The 18,522-nt window shown below is 38.7% G+C and overlaps 1 protein-coding gene across 1 annotated transcript in view; it reads right to left on the reverse strand.

The window, feature by feature from the left end:
* The window catches only part of LOC149285519 (importin-11-like), a 176,951-nt gene that overhangs the window by 115,567 nt on the left and 42,862 nt on the right, over window positions 1-18,522 (reverse strand). Inside the window, exons 5-12 of the mRNA XM_089495279.1 lie at window positions 14,463-14,595; window positions 12,161-12,219; window positions 9,382-9,430; window positions 8,824-8,894; window positions 4,223-4,415; window positions 3,468-3,620; window positions 2,650-2,693; window positions 962-1,052 (exon numbers count right to left, since the gene is read on the reverse strand). Of these exons, the coding sequence (XP_089351405.1) occupies window positions 962-1,052; window positions 2,650-2,693; window positions 3,468-3,620; window positions 4,223-4,415; window positions 8,824-8,894; window positions 9,382-9,430; window positions 12,161-12,219; window positions 14,463-14,595 (793 nt within the window). The remainder of the gene's footprint in view (window positions 1-961; window positions 1,053-2,649; window positions 2,694-3,467; window positions 3,621-4,222; window positions 4,416-8,823; window positions 8,895-9,381; window positions 9,431-12,160; window positions 12,220-14,462; window positions 14,596-18,522) is intronic.

Consider the following 18,522-nt stretch of genomic DNA (forward strand, 5'->3'; position numbering starts at 1 on the left):
GACATAGCCCTGCAAGAAAAATGCATAAATTATAATGCTTCCTCTGCACGGCGAAGCACGTAATATCAATTATACTATTAGGTTGATGACTGGAGTTAAAAACAAAATTCCTTACAACTGCAAAATAGCAGACTGAAAGAACGACACAAATCCATAAATTACAGGGGCTTTTGTGGCAACATTTCACTAATAAACAGCCTGTGAAAGACCTACGATTTAAACAGCCTCACACGATCATATCCTCATACAGCGGAGTGAAAGAAGCTTTTACAGTCTACTTTTTGGGGGCAACAACAAATTCAAGGGACTAGTAAAGCTCTCCCAAGGACTCGCCTTCCATACTGTCCACTATGTGTTACAGGGAGGCAAGGAGTTCGGTCTGATATGAGTTATATGCCGATAAGTGGTTATTATTTAACCACTTATTGAAAAAGAGTAGTTTAGGAGGATTGTGTGTGGAAAACATGGTAATCGGACACAAAAAGGTAGCAGAAAATGGTCTGCTAATTACAGACCAGTAAGTGTTGTTGGAAGCCATGTTAAAATTACATTGCTAAATATTTGAATCTAAACGGCTGGCAAAAAAAAAAAAAGCTTTTACTAGCAAACTAACCATTATTTAGACTTTTTAAGATTCGTGATTTCATTGGCTGTATGTAAATACGGGGCACTCCTTAAATCTTTTTGCATAAGGCCATAAGAACTTGGAGACACGTTTTTAATAAATTGACTACTGGTGTTGTAAAGTTATATACGAGGACAAAAAAAGGGAGACAAAATATGCCTAATGAGTAAAAAAAACAGCAAAATATAAACAGTAACTAAACAGCACTAAATATTTATAACCTTTCGCTGCAGGTGAAAGGCTTATGAATGGCACCTACATATTCCATGACAGATACACTGCTAACGTTTTACAAGCAACGCAGTTATAAAGAGGACAAATAATTTATGAGCTAACCTTGAAGCTTGTCAACCATGTCTAAGAGCACCGGAGTTAGTGTCTGGCTGTATTCGTGGAAAATGTCAATGAACAGAACTTCAGAACACGGCTGTTTAAAAAGAGTAAAAATAGATATAAACCAGGCAAAAATGATTTTTATACTAGTCGTTTTCTTGCCGCTGCCATTATTTTATGCAATGCATCTAAACATTTTATTATAGGCAGTGAAGAGGGTAGAGAAATGCGAGTTTAACAAACAAATAAAACACTAATTATTTATGGGTAGTGTTTACCACCCATTGCTATGTACTAAAGCAGCTCTAAGCTCCTGTTAAATAGGAGGAAAATCAGACTGCCGACACCGCAGCCCAAGGTAGTCACAGATTAACACACATTAGCCATGAATAATCTGTATGAATATGGTATACAGACAGGGCATACTATATGTATACTATACATACGTTCAAAATAATGCCATTATACAGTATGAATGACTACAAGTCGATTACTTAATATTAGATATAACAATAAATACAACAACAATAAATACAACAATAAATAACTAAATGCCAATAAGGAGGAACATTTAGGAAAATGATGAATGCGAGGGAATAATGCCCAGGTGTGGAGGAATATTAACGTATTAAAAGGAAGTCACTCACAGTCTTCTTTATTATTCATATTTCCAGAATTACTAAAGAAACAGATTTTCAGTGAGAAATGCTGCATTTAGTTGATGGCACTAGGCCACAGTGGATGATTTCTATCCATCTTGCGCAATCTGGGTTTTTGGTCAGAACTGAACCCAATGCCGCCCCCATTATGCAAATGTCCCCCAAATTTAAACTTTTCATTGTTGCAATAGCAACGACTGGGGTCATGTCACACAACACTAGTCTCATAAGTGGGTTGATGACTCCAAACATTCTGGATCTGAGGGGCATATATACCACTTGCTCAAACTTCCATCCAAAGAAAACCCTTGATGGGCTGGCAGCCTGACCCTGAATCACCTAAACCTGTAGCAGGGGATACTTTCAGACTTAAATCCTTTAGAAGAAGTGCAAAAAGTTTCAACGAGTGACCCTAACCATTTGGTCATAAAAATATAAATGAAGCTTCACGCTGTCCATATGATGAATGGTGAAAGCGGAGACATTATGAGATTTAGACAAAGACGATCAGAGAAATAAGTAGGGAGATAATGAAGGGGATGAAGAGTATTGGAGTAAAGCAAAACATGAGAACTTGTGACATAAAATGAGTGATATTGTCATTGAGAAATGTAGGAAATATGGCAAAAAAGTGGAAAAAGAAGGACTTTGAGACAATTATGTTAAAGGATAATACCCCAGTAATTACCACGACATGTGTGGGCCTCTTAAATGCAGCTTCTTTATAAAGTACTTCTCAACATGTGGGCATACAAGTTGTATATTATACTTATCTGAACAGTTGGAGTGGAAATGTCATACTGTAATTAGGAGTCGCAAGATTAAATCCAGAAATCCATATTAACAAACTAAAGATTATATAGTCGGAAGGTCATGTTATTGGCAGAAATACAAGGACTATGAAAAGCTGACATTCTAAAGGAGGCCTGTTAAGGAACGTTGCACATATGTTTTTTTCTTTCAGACAACAATGATACCTATCTCATGACTTCAAAGGGAGGGCAACGCTGAATAATCATTTAGAAAACATACCCTTAGACTGAATTTCCAAGAATCGCCTCCAATTTCTTCCACAGCTAAAAAGAAAAGGAAACATCCATGTGTTATCCATTTAGTAAAGGGCCTCCACATTGTTCATCTAATATAAAAGAATAAAAAAAGGTTCCTCACACAAAGAAAAATCCCAGGTTTGAAACAAACTACAAAAGAAGGCCGCCTGACCAGTTTCCATTTCCAACAATAAACGAAGAGTAAATGCAGGAGCCTTGCCACAAAAAATACAAACTCCTGCAGACATATTTAGTGTAACGGAACTTAAAGAGTATAGGAGCAGTGCCAAGTGTCATTCATTAAATCATTAATCTTGTACACAGTGATGTCCCATGTATTCTCGCCATACTCTGGAGTGTATATGGCCTTCAAATCATAACCAGAAATCCCTGTCACTGTAAATAGAATATGGGGTTTTGTGGTGGTTGGTGATGAAACAGAGCACAGAGTTAGCGATTAAAATGTTTGCAAATACAGTAAAAATATGAGAAAATCATAGAAACTCAAGCCAATACATTGGGGGAGGGGATTAATAAGGTTTAACCCTCTGCATAGCAAAGCAGATGGGGAATTCACACATTTCATGTGATTAATATTATATCGCTCCTGATAGATAAGCACTTTTTGGATTAGTATTTTATTTTCACTTTTCTGTATCAACCTCTAATAGATGCATATACAAAACATGCAGATCTCAAGCTGACCCCATGCATTGCAAGCGTTAACATATGTAAAGAATCTAGAAAAACCAAATTAACTCAGTTGACAGCAACATAAAATTATTTTTAAATGTTCCATACCAAAGCCTTCAGGATCCTCTTCCCACATCGCAAGTTCTTCTTCAATCAGAAGGAAATAATGAGTGACTAGTCTCCTGCAGATCTCTGTTAGCGTTGGGTAGGTGAAGAAGGCTGTTTTTATTTGGTGTGCATTCATGGTTTCTGGTTTACTCTCTAAAAGAGAACGTACTTATTAGTATAGGCTATTAAAACAATAATTCTGATAAAGTCCATGCATCGTTTAACTACATAAAGTTAATTCCCACACGTAAAACAGGTTATTGGGAAGCCTGTATTGTATTGGTGTGATACTTTGTGAGTTATTTAAAGGCTGGCATGCTTTCATTTTCCCATTCACATATAAAACTGACCTATATAACAATGCACGTTATGTATAAAAAGTATATTGCATAGCCAACAATGAATTGGTTGCAATGGTGGCTAGACCTGTTTTCAGATTTTGTGCCAGAGGTAGTTTTATACATAATCCCTGAAGTATCTAGCATTATAGATGGGCTGGTAATACACGAGAATACGGAAAATGTGTCAATTTATTTCTACCTGCCAACCATGTCCCTTTAAGGTGATTAAAATTATGAATTCTGTGTAAGGGGTTGCTAAGGTAACAAAAAAAAGAAAATTACATTTAAACCAATTTAAAAAAGAAAAATAGGGAGCTGTAAATAAGAATGTTAAATTCATAATATGACAAATTAAAGCAGATACAAGGACTACCATGTTAAGTCATTCCTGACAAATTGAAGAACAAGATGTACCTTCAATGTTTTTGGATGGCTTGAACGAATCATTCTTAACAATCATCTTAATGAGCCTCATGCACTGAACTATAAACCGTTCAAACACAATTCCATCGCCAGCCTCTGTGAAAACATAGCTCACTGCAAACTCCAAGGATGTCTGGATCAGGGGGATGAATGAGAATGGGTGCTGATCCAGAAAATCTAAGAGCTACACAGAAGGAAAAAAAAAATAAAAATATATATATATCTATGCATTTTGGAATGACTTCTTTCAGAATCAAACTAATACAGTAAAGAAAATTCAGAAAATCAAACATGTTGCAAACCAACAAGAGCCCAGCATGAAATGTTCTGTGCAAAAAAGAAAATTGACAGGTGCAATGTATACGTTAAGTATAGAAATTTAACGAGATTTGCTAATTTTGTTAATTTGTACGAATGTCCAAAAACAAGGAGGGAAGACAGGAGAAGCAAAAGAGCAGAGACGGGACATGAAGCTGAGCTGCAGAAAAGGAGACGGGAATGAAGAAGCGGTTGGGGAAGGTCAGGAGATATACAGTAAGTGTGAGAGAGTGAATGAGGGTAATTGACAACTAATTTTGTTTCCGAATTTAAAAACAAACCCCGACACAAATTGCATCAGAACCAGAGACTAGTTGCTGTCTGAAAACAAATGGGCCAAAAGCTACAAAAAGGTTTTTACTGGAAAAATACTATATACGGTAGACACTTCAGACAAACCTCAACAGAATTAGAATTCAGTCGTTCTCTCTCCTTCTAAGACATGGCCTCAGCATGTAAGGGTACACTTAAAGACCAATTACTTAAATATAGGGCTGCAACTAACGATTATTTTAATAATCGATTAGTTGGCCGATTATTTTTTCGATTAATCGATTAATCGGATAAAAAAAACAATATGCAAATTTTTTGTTTATTTAAAATAATTTAATGAACTGGATGTTAAAAAACAACTTAAAATTTACATTAACATTCTTATTTTGTTATGATGTAATAAAAAAACAATATTTTCAAAGTACAAAAACCCAAACACAATATTTATGAAACAAAATAACCCCAAACATTCTGAAAAGAGGTGGACTATTACTGTTCAAGAAACTTTGCACCCGGCACTTTGCACCCAGCCCTGGCACTTTGCACCCAGCACTTTGCACCACCCCTGGCACTTTGCACCCGGCACTTTGCCCCAGCCCTGGCACTTTGCACCCAGAACTTTGCACCCAGCACTTTGCACTCAGCCCTGGCACTTTGCACCCAGCCCTGGCACTTTGCACCCAGCCCTGGCACTTTGCACCCAGCACTTTGCACCCGGCACTTTGCACCCAGCCCTGGCACTTTGCACCCAGCACTTTGCACCCAGCCCTGGCACTTTGCACCCAGAACTTTGCACCCAGCCCTGGCACTTTGCACCCAGCCCTGGCACTTTGCACCCAGCCCTGGCACTTTGCACCCAGCACTTTGCACCCAGCACTTTGCACCCAGAACTTTGCACCCAGCCCTGGCACTTTGCACCCAGCCCTGCCCCCACATTCTGCCCTGCCCCCACACTCACACCCTGCACCCACTCTGCTCTGCACCCACACTCACACTCTGCCCTGCACCCAGTCTCCAACTCTGCCCTGCACCCAGTCTCCTGCCCTGCCCCCACACTCACACCCTGCCCTGCATCCCCACCCCCACCCTGCCCTGCACTCAGTCTCCTACCCTGGCCTGCCCCCCCCACCCCCACTCTGCCCTGCCCTGCCCCCCCCACCCCCACTCTGCCCTGCATCCCCTGAAACCCCACCCCCGCGAATCGCTCTGTGCGAACGGAGCCACTCGCACAGAGCGAACCGCTCTGTGCGAACGGAGCCACTCGCACAGAGCGAATCGCTCTGTGCGAACGGAGCCACTCGCACAGAGCGAACCGCTCTGTGCGAACGGAGCCACTCGCACAGAGCGAACCGCAACTAAAAGAAGGCGCGTGTAGCGGAAGCGGGGAACGCTCGCGGAGGTAAGTAAAAGGAGCCGAGTGCTCCAACAACGAATCGATCACTCGATTAATCGATAACGGAAATCGTCGACAACGATTTCCGTTATCGATTATTATCGATTTTATCGATTCGTTGTTTCAGCCCTACTTAAATATACTTTTTTCTTTAGTGGGGCGGAAAACTGTCCTAAATGCAACATCACAGTTCCCAAAGCTATCCTAAGCCCCTGTCCTAATGTTGAGCCATCTTTCTCATACTACATCAGCTGGAACCAAGGCGGTGGGAGAAATTTCTGCAAATCACATCAAGACGGCGCTGTAAGATGTGAATGTACCATTAATATATAAATTACACTGTCAATGATAAAGTGTATAGTTATTTTTACTAATAGTAATAATAATTTATTTTTTAACGGACGTGAACAAAGCTGATAAATGCCAAATCCAGCTGTCCAGTCAGAACAAACATACTTTCACTGACGGAAAATGGAATGGGAGAAGAAGAAAAAAAAAACTTGGTTGAGTGTATATATTATATACACACACATTATATATATATACCGTATTTGCTCGATTATAAGACAAGGTTTTTTTCAGAGCAAATGCTCTGAAAAATACCCCTCGTCTTATAATCGAGGTCGTCTTCTAATCAGACCTCAAAATGTCCGCTGGGGCCAGGCTGCTTACCGGTGCTTTGGTCGCGAGCAGCTTCTCTTCTACCAGCGGCAGGAGAACAGGAAGCTAGTAGAGAGTCACATAACTTTGCCTCCCCCTCCTTCCTCTGGGGGAGGGGCCAGAGAAGTTGCTCGCACAGCCGGGCCCCTGCAGAAGTCTTCGAGTGAGAGATCTGCAGTTCAGGTAAGTGGGTGGGGGAGGGTTGAAGTATGTGAAGTATGTGTGATTAATGGAATGAATGAGTATTTAAATGTTTGTGAATGAGTGTGTGTTAGTATGGATGTGTAAGGGGGGTGGGGGTGGTAGCATGGCATAGGGAGGCTGTACTCAGACTCCTATCATCCCCAGGTTCCAGCATGTACTGGGTGCCTTGGCTTGATAGGAGTGTGATTGCTGTTAGCAGTTATATATATATATATATATATATATATATACACACACACACACCTCCAGAAATGCCTTTTAACCCCCTATATGCCACTCTGCCCCATGATATGCCTTTTAACCCCCTATATGCCACTCTGGCATATAGGGGATTAAAAGGCATATCATGGGGCAGAGTGGCATATAGGAGGGTATAAGACATTTCTGGAGGCAGAGTGGCATATAGAGGGTTAAAATGCACATCATGGGGCAGAGTGGCAAATAGGGGTATAAGGCATTTCTGGGGGCAGAGTGGCAACCCTGGGGGCAGATGTGCATAACTGGGGGGCCAGGTTGGCAAATAAAAGGAAATAAAAAAATATATATTTTTCTCAATCATAGCTTTTATTAAATATGAAAATATTGTTTACATGAATTAATATTTACTAGTAAAACTTTTTCCTATAGGGTAGTCTTATATTCAGGCTTTTTGTTTTTTTCCTAAATTAATATTTAGATTTGGGGGGGTCGTCATATAATCGAGCAAATACGGTATATTATATATATATATATATATATATATATACACACACTGTAAAAAGGAAGGCATGATTGACAACCAACTGTATGCCAATGAAGTGAAATGGTGTTCTGATGCAGAGATCCAATGGGCAAAGCCTCTCTATACAAGACCTTAAAATGGTCTCAAACATTAATGGAGATTCTTCTCTGCAGAGCACATGGCAAATCAGTTAGGATATTTGGTCACCTTCCACTCCCTCCCCCAGTGCAATGTCCTTTCCCTTTTCTATCACCTTGGTCTCTAAGGGTCACTGGAGAAGATAGGTTACCAGGGGAGTGTCCAGCAGAAGGAGGACTTATTGTGTTTATAAAGTCCTGCCAACTCTCTCTCTCTCTCTCTGAGTCTGCGTGGAGATGATCACAAGGGAGTGGTAATTGTATCTCGTGTTTACAGGCTTATCCTGCTGTTTCTTTGTTATTTCCATTCAATCAATGAATAGATGTTTGGTAACAGCATATACTTACTTATAGTAATTTGTATATGTATTGTTAATTTGTTTAGCCTCTCTTAATAAATGTTGTTAATTGCAGAAAACAAGGAGTGTGGACTCTGACTTTACACTCGATAGTGGTTATTGATAGCATAACAGTGTATATATATATATTCATACAGTAAATGTTATTCAATAATTACAGTAAGATTCATAAGATACAGACGTTTTTTTTATATTTATAACACACACACACACGCACATATACACACACACACACGCATATATACACATATACATACACACAGTCTATACTACTAACAAACCAGCTCAAGTTTTAACCGCAACAATATTGCGGTAATAATATAATATAGCCCAAAGAAAGAGAAGCACAGTTAACAACTCAAATAGAACCCACTCGGGAGAATCTCATTGGGGTTTAGGTCACGTATGACATTACTGAGGAAATATCTGAGCTTTAACACTGATCTGAAATTCCAGGAAAATCCTCTCTGATAAGAACCATCAGGAGATTCATCAGAATTGTACTGAGAATGGAATAAAAGTCTTACCACTTTAGTAAATAATATAATAACTTTCTCCAGTCTCTCTCTGCATGCATTCTCTGCTCCAATGGTTCTACCTATATATATAAATATAAAAAATGTCAGATATTTAGTGACATTTGAACAAGAATGGGTCCACAGTGTGAAGCATTTCATTTATAAAGCTTTAAACCCTTAATGGGTCTAGTTATATCTGTGATGGTGCAACTGGGCATGAAGAACAGGCACCAGGTAGTAACAGGTATCCAATAGTCCCCAATTACCTGTAGAATTAAAACTCCAATCACTGGATTTCTAATCTACTCACTTTATATAATGTGATGACTGCAAAAACTCCTTTCCAAAAACTCAATGTCTGTAAGTACATGCTTTCAGATTAATATCACAATTTCACAGAGGCTCAAGAGTAATTTAAAGAAAAGACCATTGTGAAGACAGTCTATAATGAATGCACATCATACAAATCTCCCTGATCTAAATGGGAAAAAATACTCCGTTTAAAGAAATGATACAGATGCAACAATCATAGGTCCTCAAAACCAGAGAGATGAGTTACATACTTACGGCATTCTAAAAATTGCTTTAATCTGACGAATACTGCATGCAGAAATCCCTGAAAAAAATAAACAAATTGCTTATTATTATGATTACATATATAATTACATCTATATATTTATATATATATATATATTTATATTATAAATATACTTTTCATTAAGGAACATTACCTAGGTGACAAGATGGACATTATGTGAAGTTAATTCAACAAGAAGTATTTTTCCTACTTCTTTCATTTTCAAAATCTCAATGGGATGGGCATTTCAAAAGGCATGGAGTCTGAATGGCCATCTGATGACCGCTTTAATAGATCTACAGAGGAATTCAAGCAATGCTCTATATAATCCACCATCACAAAACCATCTGAACATTAAATCATGAGTATACAATGTAAGTTTGGCTGGCTTCAAAAAAGCACAAAAGCCGAAATAACATTCAAGGAAGACGTTTAAAACTATTATTGCAATTTGTAATATTATAGATAAAGCAGGAAAGCAGTATGACCCATAAAAGGCATACAAAAGCATTTTCTCAGGATAGCAAAAAACTGCGTGGCTTAACAGAAGAATAACCAAACATATATTAAACGATATTCGGTCAGTCCCTGACCGTACTACAACCAGTGGTAGGCTGTGGCAGAGCTGGCATTGTCTACTGAAGTTATTGTTTGTAGTTCTCCTTCCAAAGGCTGTCTGAAACTATGAACAATCAGCAATTTACAGATAGGGGAAAACTTCTGAGAATAATGAAGAAGGTGATGACCACAAAATAGAATGGACCCAGCAGCTACCATACACACTTTAATGCGGAATCTCGTCCTATGTAATTATCCCTCCTTTCCACCCTAAAGGCTGAATGCCTCGCATGGAGAAGCGTTCGGATGAACGTGATATACTCTCCTCCAGTCGGTTCTAACATTGGCTTGCCAAACACTGCGGGTGGGGGGCTCTTCAGACCTTTGTGCATGTGTGCAGTCCCTCTCATTGATTTCAATGGGAGCACATTCATACCAATGATTGACTGCTTGAAGCAGCCAATCAGAGAAAAGAAAGGGGTGTTTATAATAAGTTTGGGGCTGTACCTATACACTCCAACACATGGATTTATTTAGTGTTGAGAACTGTAAAATGTAAGATTTTGGGAAAAGATAACATAACATTCAGGAGCTTGGAAAGCATTGAGATTCTGCTTCTGGGTAACTCAAATTAAAAGATGGAGGACTTTGAGGAGGGAAGAGTTTGCTGGCTTTCTGGTATATACAAGACACTTACCCTGGGGAAGCTACCCATTGCAGAATGATGAACAAAATTGGGTGCTCAATTGTGAGTCTGGGGGGGGGGGGGGGAAATGACATCCACAATATGGAATCTATTTAGTCACTTTTGTTGTATTGTATTAATTAAATCTCTCACCTTTCATTTGAAAGAAAGAAAAAAAAGTAGTAGTAACAGTAAGTATTGATTTTTTTAGTGTGTGATTTTAAATTATGTCACTGATTGTAACAGCACTACGAAATCTGTTGGCGCTACATAATGTAATGTAATATTTACATTTTACATATACACTGATTCACAAAGTAGGATGCCTGTCATCAGGGCCATCCCAAGACAAAATGCCGCCTGGGGCAAAGTTTAAAATGCCACCCCCCCCCCCCCATTATCTACCCTGCCGCCCCCCCATCCCCTTGTACTTACCTTACAGCAGTCCTGCAGCGAGTCTCCCTGCTCGGTCTCGGTGCTGGCTTGTAATGCTGAGCACCAGAAATGACATCATCTTCCGCCGCTCAGCATTACAAGCCGGCACCGAGACTAGAGGGCTCGCAGAGAGAGAGAGAGAGAGAGAGAGAGAGAGAGAGGCGCCGAGCAGGTACTGACAACTTGGTAAGTGAAAACCACCCGGTGCCCCTCTCTCTCTCTTCCGCTTTAAAAAAAAAAAAAAAAGGGCTTGGGGCGCCCCATTCAAAAGCGCTGCCTGGAGCAGTTGCCCCACTCGGCTACATTGTCGGGCCAGCCCTGCTTGTCATAACCATAAATACCATGTTATAACATGTTGATTGCTATAATACATTGTTATAGTCAGTATGCATATAACTTGCAATAAACATTTCATTCATACACATAATTATTATTGATTTATATGGTAATGCGCGTGTACAATGTATTTTGCCAATACATCTGATTATTGAATACAACATGATATAGCTAATCACACACATAATACTTTGAATTTGTATGTAAAAAGTATGATTATATATATGATACCATTATTACACAAGTGAATTAAATGGAACGTGGTTATTAAAATATTAGAAAGTCCCCTAAAACTGTAACGGATATGAATTGCCGCTCTGAATGGTTGCCAAGGGACACAACCTTCATATCAGTAGACAGTAAGACACTGACACTTGCTTTATAGAGGTCAGATAGTTAATCTAACACTGAATGATCTTCACAGGCGAAATCTGCTGGGAGCCAGATGGAGGTGCGCACACGTATAATGTACAAATGGAAATGGAAGAACACTCAGGGGGAAAAACGCTGCACACATTACCTGACATCCTCCACACCAATGAGGATACCAGAGTTAGTCTTTAATGGAAACTAATAAGATAATGTTGAATAGAAAATGCTAAACACACAACAAAGAAGAGTTCTATTTCGTCTGTAAGTATTAAAGTGAATCACAATACTAATAACAGGCCCCTGAAAGATAACAATGTCAATTCATATTACGAAAGAAAAAAAATTATTTTTTTTGAATGTGTCTAGCATGCTTGTTGGCTTACCATTACTTCAGCATTACGTAGCGGTTCTAAAAAACCATGTACTGTGAGCTTCCGTAGAACTGAAAAATAAAAAAACATAGCGGTTGAGACTTTCCAGATACAGCAAGATTGCTTCAACTTCATTAATATGGACATCATCACACAAAAGCATACCGCTTTGTTTCTTCCTTATACACATGTACAATCAACTTGGACAAGCAAAAATATATCAATAGAATGGCTGGAATACCAGATGACATCCTCTGCAAACATGGAATTCTTAAGAGTCCCACAACATACTCTTTATTCTACAATGTAGAACTTTTCATTATGGCTACAGAAGGTCTCATACTGGCAAGCACTCATACATGAGCGAATGACTCCATGTTATGTAAAACAGCCACAGCTCCAAGTATGGTTTGTTTTGTTGCCTTTTTTGTGTTCTCAACATACATTTAAAAAAATGGTTTCTAAGAGTGTTTTGTGTTAATTATCCCTGGCTATTATGTATTGCTATTTACAAATAGGAACCAAATTTCAGTGGCATGAATTGACAATTAGTAGAATGCCCGGTAAAAGACATGGCGAATACGGCTGTTCAAATGCGTTACCGGACTACGCCCATTGATGGGTAACATGCAAATAGACCCATACACTAGACATGAGCACCAAGGCACCTGTTCACATTAGATTTTGGATTGTGTTGCCCTTTCGATTTAAGAAAAATAACGCCAAAACAAAATAGCAAGAAAAAGTTAATTTAACAATTACATTCTATTGCAAGCAACTAAGCTTTTTATTAAAGGAAACCTTTGCCTTTTAATCCTCCCTTTATAATAAAACATTATCAGACTGAATAATATATTATGGACATAAAACAATGTTGATAAGTCAATTAAAATGTCCATTATAATTAAATCTTACAGAGATAAGTGTGTTCTTTTTTATATGTCTTCTTAACAAAAGAAAATAAAGGTTAACTCTTGTTTTGACCCATTTTGATCTTGTAAAACTCACTTCAAATTGATTTTACTGGAATGACAAACCAAATTATCATAACACAACAGCAGTATGTTTTAAGTTCAACACAACAGTAGGCTGACATGCATTGACATTCCAAGAAGGCATCTTTCTTTGTTTACAACGTGCAGAGAACATTCGCTAATGAGGTTATTCCTGGATATCCTTTCATCCTCCAAAGAATTTTAAAAACCCAAACAAGCCAAATAACAAAGAATCCAGGTATAACCTGTTGTTCTTTGCTCTTTCCTTGTGTAATTTAGAAGAGGATCTGACAACACATTTTGTCTTGAAGTCCTGATAGTTCATCGGTTACCGCAATTATTGTAATTGTTACAGCACATTTTCTCAGATACGTGATCGACTTATTCTCAGCTCCCATGCTGAGCCGCTAAGTGTCCTTAGTGGGTAAATGATTCAGATCCTTGCTGCTCTTTTGACGAGCTCACAGAATAGCTCAGCTAAATTCTGCATTTTGTTCTGTTCTTACGAGCAATCTGAAGTGCAGCGTACGGTTCCGTTAATAATGTGTAATGCTCAATAAATTATGTGTGAAGTTTGTGATTGGGGGGGGAAGCAAAACTAGTCTAAATTAAAAAAAATACATCTTCCACCTCCAAAAGCAAAATCACGGTAGTTCTTTGAATAAAGAGCTGGATTGCATACAGGACATAGACAGTACCAATAGGAACCATTAACCATTTTACACCTTGCATAATCTATGTAGTTTGTCTTACATTTAAAAGGATGTAACCATATGCCCACTTTTCCTACATTATTTGTTTTCAGGACTTACCGTATGTAAAAGGCAGAACGTACACCTCAAACTCTCCAAGTCTATTTTCATGCAGAAACCTATATAGTAGCCCATATTCTATAGACCTCAATCATTTTAGACCTCAATCCCCTTGGCCATCTCTACTGAATAAGCATACTTAAGTACACTTCCTGCACACGCTCCATCACCTTGATAAGCCGATAACAGCTTTTAGCTAGAATGCACGCAAACTGGTTGCTAGTACTGCCACTTCCATCAGCATCAGAATGTTCTATTCGAATATTTCAAGACTACACCCTGTAAAGGCAACATGTATTTTATTTGACTATACAGGGTGTTCCTTTATGTATATCAGCCTTCCAGCAGAAGTGGCAGCAGTTAATACAGTGAGGGTATATAAATATGCATGGAAAAGGCACAAGGCTATCATAAGACAAGGCCAAGAAACAAGTAGGGTTTGAGGTTTTTACAGGAGAAAAACACAGGCAGACTAGATGGCCCCAGTCGTTCCTACACTCCATGTACCTTTTAATGATAGCAATGTTCTTTCAAGTGAATTGACAGCTGCCGGTTCATCTCCTTTGCAGACCTGTTCTAGGAAGGTGTCCGTGTGGTGATTCCACAGGCAGCAGGCAAAACTGTAGATTTCTGAGGATAGCTACAGTGAAAAAGAAGAAAAAGGGAAAAAAAAGCAGAGACATTAGTGTGATAGTAATCTACAAACTAGAAATGGAACACAACGCAGAGTGCAGCTTAGAGTATAAGGTACCACCCGACTCAATCAAAGGGAAATTGGTTTTCAGCATTCTGCCATCTTAGATTTGGAACAAAATAAATCGAAAGGAACCTCTTGGATTCCTAAACGACTTGACGAATATACGATTAAAAGGCTTCAACGAGATTAACCTTAAAAATCACCTTTAAACCGGCCACCGGGACTGTAAAATTCTACCCAAAGCCGCACAATCTAGAAGCAGTACCATCCATGGACGTTGTGAAAGGATGACCGATGACTGCATGAGCTTTTCATATTACGGAAATGTGCAACCCTGTCTAAACGAATAATTAAGGCGTGTAAGGAAACACATTTAGAGCTTAAAAACATGAGTAGATCTGTTGAAATGAAAAAAACTCTAAAAGCATGTATCACTGCTAGCAAAATAATAATTTATGGCGGGGAAAACCTGGCCCTCCGGCTGATGTGCAGAAAGCCTCCCATGAATTTTAGCAGCAGAGATCGGCTAACTTTGAATTAAACAGAGCTGCACAGAGACAAACTACACGAGTCTGTATTTTGTTCTGTCTGCAGTAAATAAAATAAGATTTGTCTGGCGGACAGAAGCTCAGAATACGTGGCCACTATAAACACGGGAGCCGCTGTGAAAAACACAAACACTCTCTCTCACAGATATTAGCATAACTTAGTTTATTGAAGCTACTTAAAACCTGGGATTTTTGTATATTAATAACGGTTTAGAATATATATACACAGTTTAAAAGTTCACTACATGGGAGCAGAGACCGGCAGCAGCCGGTGGCAGAGCTAGCATTATTTAATCATTTTCCTACACGGAAGTTCTCTCCTTTCTAAGCGCTCCGACCCTTCAAACGGATAACTAAACCCAGCAACTTCGCAAGAGGGGATGGAGAGAACTCCCTTTTCCCATAAGCGGGGTTTTAATACATTTATGACGCTTATTTTTCTAGGTGAACACGTTTACATTGCATTTAGTAGTATTCGGGAAAACTGACAGATCCACGCTAAATTTAGGAGACAAAAATCACCTCTCCGTAATTCCATGATCCTATCTTTACCATAGCCTTTTATATAATCCGAGAGTATCCATATTATCCATCATAAGCACTTACAAACCGTCGTTTCATGACTGCGAATCTCATTACGTATTTAAAGGAGCATTTATCTTCCGACAATACATCTGGGTGACAACTTACAGTAGGCATCAGAAGCCGTGTTCATCACTAGACATTAACTCCCTCTTAAGCCAACTAATTATTATTGAATATCTTCATCAACATAATAAGCGAAATCATGTCCATATTAACAGCAGTCATGAATAAAAATATTGGTTTTAAATTGCTTTTAATTAACAAATCTAAATCAATGTTAGGCTAATGGAAATATATGGTCTAAAATAAACACTGATGTGCGAAACAAAAAAACGAAGATATGGATAAATCAGTGAATCTGGAACAGAAGTGAATATATTTGGAAGAGCTGATCCGCATGCTTTGAGGGTACGCCAGGTGGAAGCACTGAATCCAGTTTAGCGCAATCCATGCCAAGGCAAGCATGTTGGACTCCATTTATCATGGCATCTGATTCCAGAGCTCCAACACATTCTAGTGTCTGATTCGTCTTCTTTTTACACGAATCACACATTTTCCAATTGAAGAGAAAGGAGGGGAAAAAAAAAAAAAGATACATTGACAGCTGCATCCCTAAGACAATTTACAGGCATTTGCTTGTTTGGAACATTTCCTGTAAATATACAGCTAGTTGTGATCACTGCATGTACCAGTAATATGAGCCGTACTATCCAGGCCAACAATTCTTTAATCACATTAATAGGCAGGAAACTGTGTTTTCTAATACTTTGATAGAAGAATGAGTTACACATCAACTCGCTATCTTAGGAAAATTCTCATCTAAACTCAAACCGTGTGGGTGGCTGCATTCTCAGCTTGTCTCTTCCTTTAATTTAAAGAGCACACGGGATAAAGACTCTTCAATCATGTAGAAGACAACCTTGTTCAGCTTAAGACTTTGTCATTTTTTTTTCTCCCCCATAGCTGGTTCCCAAGCGACTTTGAAATTATAGATTAAAGAAGTGAAAGAAAGTAAGAAAACATATTTAAAGCACAATCAAGTAAATTACAAAACCAATGTAACCAATGTATGGTCCTGTTATTCCGGCCACGGTCATAGAAAATGTAGATTCCAGTTTATTTTCTGTAAAATAACATTTTGTATTCATAATACAAATTGAACGCTCATCAGGGATGAACATCCTCAGCTCAGGTGAGATTTCGGACCATGTGGAAAACATTTAAATCTGCTAAGGTGCGACTAACAATAACTGCACAACAACCAGAATTACTTTAAATAAATTAATACACTATTTTAGAAACTCAAAACTGTCTTTTTTTCTAGATGTATTTTCTGGTTTCCATTGTATTTAGGTTTCTTCCATTTCATCAATTTACAAACTTCATAAAAAGGTCGAAAGGCAAACCCTGTTAATATGTATGTCAAAACCCATCGGGCCTATTTAATTATTTTCATGAGTGGAACAAATTTCAAAATGGAGAGATCTTAAGACCCGGGTCACTGTGCTTTCATAAACATAAAAATAATTCACACAAAAATCTTCAATTAAAAAAAACGTTCTGCACTTTACAAGGTATTTTACGTGGGGCAACACGAAAGCTGCAACAAAATATATTATGAATATAATGAATACAAATTTGTCTGTTGGGTACTTTAACGGGGTAGGAACTCTAATGAGATGGGGAAAGAATATGTGGGGAAGGAGATCGCCAGAAATGTATTGTTTGCCTTCACAGCTCTTATTGTTCTAGGAGTGCAGCGACTATTGATGGTAATATGATCATTTTCTATATTGAAATGAAGGCTACCTATATCCTTTCTGCACTAGTTCTCACAGCCTGATCTCCTGTGTATTAGCGGAGACATAAAAGTATAAGCTGAGGTAGGGGGTAACAAAAAAGACACATAGAAGCCATAAAAATAGTATATTAATTGTAATGGTGCACAGGAACACGGGGAATTAAATAATTATGTAAATAAACGTGCTAGCATTAGCGATTTCACCTCCCAATGCGCAGCCCCCGATGTTGTGTTAATGACCCTGGCATGAGCGCTCGCAGCACCAGACAACACAGATGAATTTGGTGCATTCTTCCGGTACACCATGAGCGAACCCCATCAGTCAACGAGACATGCACATGCTGCAAATGAAGCTATTGAATACCCCTCTGGCAATTAAAGGGTTTTTACTAAACATTTACCTTTCTACAAACCTGCGATGCTCCCAAAGATGTGACATTTTCTTTCACCTCTCCGTCTCCAAAAGGTGATTAGAAATGCCAACATTAGGAAATTGCTAGATTACATTAATCCACTTACATTCTGGAAGGGCATTCGCTGCCACCTCCAAAATCCTTATGATAAACAGTATAGAGGGAGGCAGAAGAAAGTAACCGTGTCTTGGTTCTAAAACTGGTTAAACAGCACCACCATATGATGAAACCCATAAAGTTCATGTTCTTCGTTCACTTCTATGGCTCTAAATTCACAATAAAAGCTTGCGCTTAAACGAGGTGCACCAGCTGGTGTAAAAGCGCGGTCTAATTGTCACTTCTTACCTCTGTTGGGTGGCTTACAGCATTCTACTTCAATCACATCGCAAGCAAATATCTCTTACGCTGCGTAAATCAAATACCTTATTTCTGTTAAGTCCTTTAGTAGCATACTGTTGTAGCCACTACTTTTGATTCATGTCACCTTCCGGGCTAAACTTCAATTACCGCGGTGTTACAAATG

The sequence above is a fragment of the Sceloporus occidentalis genome, unplaced genomic scaffold (genome assembly GCF_023333645.1).
Source record: "Sceloporus occidentalis isolate IW3139 unplaced genomic scaffold, rSceOcc1.0.p SCAF_78, whole genome shotgun sequence".
Lineage (NCBI taxonomy): Eukaryota > Metazoa > Chordata > Lepidosauria > Squamata > Phrynosomatidae > Sceloporus > Sceloporus occidentalis.